Genomic DNA, 7610 nt, shown 5'->3' with positions numbered 1-7610 from the left:
TTTTAAACTATTTTTTCTTATTTATTGAAATGACCATGTATTTTTTGTCTTTTTTTTTTTGTTAACATAGGTGTATCACATTGATTGATTTGCATATGTTAAACTGTCTTTGTGACCCTGGATTAAATCCAACTTGATCACGGTGAATGACACTTCTTTGTAATTTTTAATTTGGTTTGCTAACACTTTGTTGAGCTTTTTATTTATTTGTTTGTTCTTTGGTAGTGTTTTTCTCTAGTTTGGTAGCAAGGAAATGGTGGTCTAGTATTGGAATAAATTAGGGAATGTTCCCTTATCTTCAATTAGTTGGAATAGTTTGAGAAGGATAAATATGAGTTATTTTCTATATGTTTGGTACAATTCCTCTGGAAATTTTTTGAATTGCTGCTTTATTTTCACTTCTGGTGATCAGTCTGTTCAAATTATGTTTCTTCTTAACTCAGTGTTGGTATGCTCTGTGTTTCTAGAAATTTGTGTTTCTTCCAGGTTATCTAATTTGTTAGTATATAACTGTTCACAGTATTCTCTTATGATTATTCATATGTCTGTGGTATCTCCCAGTCCTAGGGATTGGAAGGTAGAAAAAAATATACCCTAAGGAGAAAATCTATGAAGTGAAGTGAAGTGAAAGCTACTCAGTCGTGTTGAACTCTTTGTGACCTGTTAGACTATAGCCTGCCAGGCTCCTCTGTCCATGGAATTCTCCAGGCAAGAATACTGGAGTGCATAGCCATTCCATTCTCCAGCGGGTATTTCCAACCCAGCGATCAAACCCTGATCTTTTATATCTTCTGCACCACATGCAGATTCTTTACCATCTGAGCCACCAGAGAAGTCCATATATAGTCCTAATTACGGGAATCTTTAGAACATATTTCACATGGATATTTAAAACCTACTGTTTAATAAGCCTTTGATCTTGACTAAAATGTCTTACTGCGAGATGATACTTAATTCGAGTTATCAAAATAGACTCTAGAGAAGGCGTTCTCACCGAGGACACGCTGTTCCTCACCAGGATCATCTCTCCTTTGGGCCCATGGAGGCGCTCCAGGAGCCGCCAGTCCTCAGCTGGGTGGGAGGGGTCTGCAGTACAGGTAAGCAGACCACCACACAGGAGCATGTGCTAGAAATAAAATATTTCTCCACTATGGACTGATCTTTTTACTCCTGTGGAGTTTCAAAAATATTGATATCAAATTTTTGCATAAACCTGTTCCCAAGACATATGCTTTAAAAATATAACATAAAGTTATTCTTTAATTTCTGAACTTGAAAATATGCATGATTCCATGCCCATTATGTTGACATGATGTTAACACTGTTTTGGGTAATAAATTACTATACAAAATGGCTCAGTCAGAGTGCAAAAAGTCAATAACAGGTAATTTGTATTCTGAGGGGTTTTGCTTCCTCATCATAAAAGTGTTGTTAATTAGGGCATACATATGTGTATACCATAGAATGACTTCTTTTATGTTACAAAGCTATTATATTAAATTCAGACTAAATCAGGATTACAGTACAAATCAATATGGGTATTTTAAAGGTGTTAATAAACATGAATTTAAAACTATGGAATAAGAAAAATGAAGTTTCAAAAATTTAATTTTTATTAGACTGTAGTTGATTTACGATGTTGTGCTAGTTTCTGCTATACAGCAAAGTGAATCAGTCATATACATACCTATATCCACTCCTTTTTTAGATTCCATTCTTATATAGGTCATAACAGAATATTGGGTAGAGTTCCCTGTGCTATACAGTAGACTTTTATTAGTTATCTATTTTATATATAGTAGTGTGAATATGTCTTTTCAACCTCCCTGTTTATCCCCTTCTATACCCCTTCCCCTCCCCACCCCTTGGTAACTATGCTTGTTTTCCACTTTTGTGATTCTATTTCTGTTTTATAAATAGCTTCATTTGTACTATTATTTTTAGATTTCATAGAAATCTAAAGAAATATCATATATTTGTCTTTCTCTGTCTGACATACTTCACTCTGTATAAGAATTTCTAAGACCACCTTGTCACTGAAAAAGAAAATTATTTAAAATTAAAATTTATGTTTGGATTCTAAAAAGTGCATATTTAAATAACATGTATTAAATGATAATCACAAAAATAAATATATATAGCCAAGAGGGGGGAAAAAAAGGAAAGTGAGGTAAAGAGAATAACATTTATTGAGTAAAATTCCTGACCAGAACACTAAATAGATATGAAACATAAGGAAAACAAATATATAAAAATATTTAAGCCTCATTTTAGAAGGAAGAAATTTGCATTTAGAAAAGCTAATCATATACTCAAACGTCTTTACAGTATATGTGGCTCTCCAATGTTTGAATACATGTTTGATTTGATTCATCCATTTTTATGGAAGAATACTGAGTCCAAATTATGTATCAGGGACTGTACTCAGAGCTGGTTTCAAGGATGCACAGAATAGGAGTTGTCTTTACTATTTTAAACCAGTATCCAGAGATCTGAATGGAAAGGTATTAGAAATAATGCAACAAAGATAGAAGAGCTTTTCAATAATCCAGGGATACTGTGACCAGAGAGTGTGTTGGCTGTGGCACTGAAAAGTAACGTGTCTGTACCAGAGAATTTGTCAAGTAGAATTTATAGTTTTGCATTTCAAGGTGGACAGAAAAGGTAAGAAACTTAAGGATAAGAAAAATGGAATGGGAATATATGTTCTTTATGTTTATGGTTAGGGATGAAACATAGCAGTGTTCAGATTAGACCAGTGACCAATATCAGAAAAATCGGTAGAATGATTTCTTAACTGAAGGAAAAATGTCTGATAGTGAAACTTCTCAACAATTGAAGTTGGCAGCCTTGTGAAAATCCCTGTTAAAGGCATTCAATAAAGTACTCGATCACCACTTATTCCTTTGTTGTTGAAATTCAAGTATATCCAGTGGAAACAATGATCTTGACTTTATACTCCCTTCCAATTCAGATCTCATGGTTGTTAAAGTGAAAAATAATCTAACTTTTGGAGTCTGCCAGGTTCTGAAAGAGTTAATTTGAATAAAACATAGAAACTAAGATAAGCAAAAAAAAAAAAAGTCCCCCTACCCCAACAAATAAAGCAACATGTTTTCTTTAGACTGAAGATTTGGTCATGAAAGTTTGAATGTTTGGTATGAAGTTGCATTTCAATCAGTGAGGCAAGACATAGTTTCAATAAACTTCGACAAGTGCTTTGATAAGAACCAAGAGGTGGTGATAGTGGCTTAGTTGCTAGGTCATGTCAGATTCTTTGCAACCCCATGGACTATATAGCCCGCCAGGCCCCTCTGTCCTTGGGACTTCCCAAGCCAGAACATTGGAAGAGGTTGCCATTTCCTCCTCCAGGGGATCTTCTAGAGGTAGGGATCAAACCCACATCTCTTGCATTGCAGGCAGATTCTTTCCTGAGCCACCAGGGAAGCCCCAGGAGCCAAGAGGAGGATGATCCAATTCAGACAATAGCACGAAGGAAAGGCATCTCACAGGAGCTGATTACAGATCTGAGTTTTCAGTACAAATAGATTTTTTTTTTTAAGTGGAGAAATTTGGTGGCAAGAAAAATATTAACAGCAGAGGAGTGATACTCATTTTCCTCTTTTACATGTTGAAAAGGTAAGTGTGTTAGAGAGGATTATTTAGAAGAAAGGAGACATATTACATTTCAAAGTCACAATGAACATTTTTGTAGAAGGTTGAGAACTTCTGATTAATGTACATATAAATAAGGATAAAACTGAGTTTTGTGGTACTTGATGTCATGAATATACTAGGAACTAAAGATGGGCTTTTGCTGTAAGTATCAAAGTGACCCTATGCCGGGGTCCAGCCCCGGTGGATCCAGGGTGATTCGAAGGTGGGGACGGAGTCGGCGTCTTTGGAAAAATACATATTTAATCACAGATATAGAGAGATTAGAAATGGATAGTGTAGTAGGAAGATTAGTGGAGAAAAAGAGGCTGAATAATTTGGATTACGTGGAATAGCATCCATGCTCCAGATGGGAATTGAGCCAGAAAAATGGGAGCAAGAAAGAAGCGAACTGGGGGAATCAGTCTTTCCAGAAACTGATCTGATTTCTTTATTTTGGGGTTTGCTTATATACCTTTTGTTACACATAGGGATGAATACAGAGTCACGTGGGAGTCAGCAGTCCTGACCTCTATCAAAATCAGGTGCTTCACATAAAAAGTTCTTAGGGATTTTATGATTCTTTCTTTCTGATAACCAAAAACTTATTTTTTCCAAGGGTGTTTTTTCTTAAACCAGGCACCACCCTCCAAATAAAGTTACATTCTTATAGCGTGAGGGTGTAGTGAGTTACAATCAAGAAAAGAATTTATTTAACCCAAGGTTAACATGATTAGTCTTAAAGGTTAATACTTATTTCTCCTATATGCTTAAAGGTTAATACTTATTTCTTCCTATATGCTAGTTATATTCATTATAAGGGTAGGGAACATGGAGATTTAGCAGCAAACATCAGTCCAACAAATGAAAATCCTTTCACCAATGCTCCGCTTAAGATTTATTTAGTCTTAAGATATGATAAAGTTACATTTTTACATAGCAAGGACATAGTGATTTATAATAAAGTACAGTGATCTATTACAAAAGAGAAAATCCATTAACTCAAAAAGTCTATTATTGCTAACATCAAAAAACTACTATATTTCTTTTTCTATAGTCCAAATATACTGATTAATATATTCCCAGGTGCCTAAGGATATGGAGGCCTGGCGGCAATCATTGACTCAACAAGAAGAAAAAGCCCTATGCTAATTAAGACTCTCAAAATACTCCAAAACTCTCTGTGCTGTTTATGGTTAAGAGGTAGTAAACAATCATGTGGCAGGAGTATGGATAATCCTGTCACACAAGCTAGTCTGTCAGCAGAGACGTTTGACCTGAGACATCCTTGTCCCACCCAGAGCAGGGTATTAGCAGCAATTATTGACACAACAAATGAAGAACCCTTCACCAGTATAATTCCTAACCAACACACTATACTAATAATTTCTAACTCCCTAAAAGAATTTGCCTTTAGTAAGTCTAAAACATCTCGTGCATCTCAGGTTGGGAGGCTGTAAACAATCACACGTGGCCAGACGAACCTATACAGGTGGGCTAGATAAGCTTCAGAAGAGTCCATAAGCTGAAACACTCTTGTCACGCCCAAGAATTTTTATTGCCTTGGAGCTGCACGTTTACTCCTTCTCCAAGAAAAACGGTTATGGAGGAGAGCATAAAACAGACTCTGGTTTTGGGGTTAGATGCTCGGGAACAGGGGGTTTCCTGAGGCTTGATCACGCCTTTGCGTATGCCAAGCCTCCTTCCTCATGACCTTTGCCATGGGCGGAGTTCCTCACGCTGGCTCCCGGCAACCCTACTTACCTTTAGCCTTTGAACTAAATGTGTAAGGAACAGTAGTGATAGAAGAAGGCAAGAATGATTGAGTGAAGGGAATGGACTAACATCTCATAATACAAAACTCTGATAAGGCTGTATGTGAAAAAATGAGTTTCTGGTCTAACTGAGGACTTCTGATTCTTCAGCCAAATCAAGTTGGTTACACTGTTAAAGGCGCCTCAATGGTGATACTCTGGTAGCTACAAAAAAGAGAGGAAAAGAGGGCTGCCCCGCTTGAACAGGCCCTTCCCCTGCCTGGTGCATGGATGAAGAAAATATAAGGAACACATAGAGCACACTGTCTCCAGAACTATAAGTATTCACTCTTCCGGGGAATAGACTCTGTTTCGAATTGTCAGATACTGATCAGATTCTTAGGATTTGAGGAGAGTCGGACAAGGCACAGGTAAGGAATGCAGAAAGGGTAGGAGAAAACGGACAGGAAGTTGCAATGATTCCGGAAAGGAGACTGGAATATTCCTTCTCCTGTGGTCAGAAGCAGGCATTTTGGAAAAAAGAGAGAGAAAAGGAGGCAAATTTGTCTGACATTCCCCAACAAGCTTGTTTTATAAGGTATCTGTTAAATGATAGGAGCTTTTGAAAATGATCAGCTTTGGGTCACACGATTCTACTAAGACAGTTTGTCAGCAGAACAAATTAAAGTGAAGCTCTTAAAATGTAACAGGAGTCTCCAAAACAATGAGCTATTTTAAGCAAACATTATTGATTGTCAGTGGGAACGTGACTGGCTCATCATGTTGCTTCCATGTTTGTTGTCTATGTCAGGGAATGAATGGTATGCTCTGCCAATTACTGACAGTATATAAAGGTCCAAGGGAAGGAGAAGACACACACACTTCAGAAACATCCTCTTGCAGTCCACCTGAATCCTCTTGCCTTGACAACATGTGTTGTAACTACTATGGCAACTCCTGTGGCTATGGCTGTGGAAACGGCTATAGCTGTGGGTTCAGCCCCTATTATGGCTGTGGATATGGAAGTAGATACAGTTGTGGATATGGCTCAGGATACGGCTGTGGATACGGTTCAGGATACGGCTGTGGATATGGGACAGGATATGGCTGTGGATTTAGGCCCTATTATGGCTGTGGCTATGGAACCAGATATGGCTGTGGATACGGCTCAAGCTATAGCAGCCACTGGCCAGTTTGCTACAGGAGATGTTATTCTTTCTGTTAGAACATCACCGTCTTAGCCTAGTCTGCTTCTGAAATGAGGAATCTAAAGATAATACTGCTTTGAGGATCAGTAACCCAGGATTTCTACTTGCAAGAAATTACATGCCTGACAGAGACTTTTTCTCCAACTACCCACGTTTAGAACGACGTCCTGAAGTCTGAGGTTCTATGGTGATAACATCAGACTCTTCCAAATGTTAGCCTTTACTCCCTTAATCTCTGAGTCTCTTATGACTGTGTTAATGATCCTAACATTCTATAGCATGGAAAACCCTTTATTCTCAATAAAAATCACTCATTCCTTCTAACAAATTTCTGTGAATTAGTCTTTTTTGAGGTGCTATGGACTCTTTCGAGACTGGGCTAACAGGGTGCTTGAACCTTGAGTTCTTTGATATAATACAAGCATTTCTTCTTGTATTTGCACCACAAATAATACCTTCTTCAACTATTTCTTGTATCTCACATGCTCAGGCACTCACATACCCAAGCACAAATCTCACAGTATTCCAGAACCGTGCTGAACAGTGAAAATCTCACTGTGTCAAGAATGGAGTTGGAGGAGCAAGTGGAGGAGGAATGACACACATGCAGGCGGTCATGACAAAGTTCAGGTACAGGAGAGACAATCTAATTTCCTGAAGGAGTAATGGAATGGAAGAGATACTTCCCAGGAGTAATGAGAAATTGGAAGCAGAGTTGGGTGTTAGGCACTTGAGAATAAAGAACTAAGGAATGGCTAAGTTAGAATAAAAATATTCTATGATATCATTTTCTTTTGATGGAATTGAAAATGAATTTTTAAAATTTATTTTTAATTGAAGGATAATTACTTTGTAATTCTGTGTTGATTTCCGCCATACAACAATGCAAATTAGTCATCTTTGGAAGGAATGATGCTAATGCTGAAACTCCAGTACTTTGGCCACTTCATGTGAAGAGTTTACTCATTGGAAAAGACTCTGATGCTGGGAGGGA

General features: G+C 37.5%; 1 protein-coding gene across 1 annotated transcript; it reads left to right on the top strand.

The window, feature by feature from the left end:
• LOC100861168 (keratin-associated protein 16.4) lies at positions 6283-6940 on the top strand. The gene is given in 4 exon segments (NM_001285762.1): positions 6283-6349; position 6352; positions 6355-6361; positions 6364-6940. Coding segments are annotated over 4 exon segments (288 nt in total). The 5' UTR covers positions 6283-6339; the 3' UTR covers positions 6634-6940.

This window comes from Capra hircus, chromosome 1, assembly GCF_001704415.2.
Source record: "Capra hircus breed San Clemente chromosome 1, ASM170441v1, whole genome shotgun sequence".
Lineage (NCBI taxonomy): Eukaryota > Metazoa > Chordata > Mammalia > Artiodactyla > Bovidae > Capra > Capra hircus.
The sequence above is the reverse complement of the archived record's forward strand: the minus strand, read 5'-3'. Positions and strand labels throughout refer to the sequence as shown.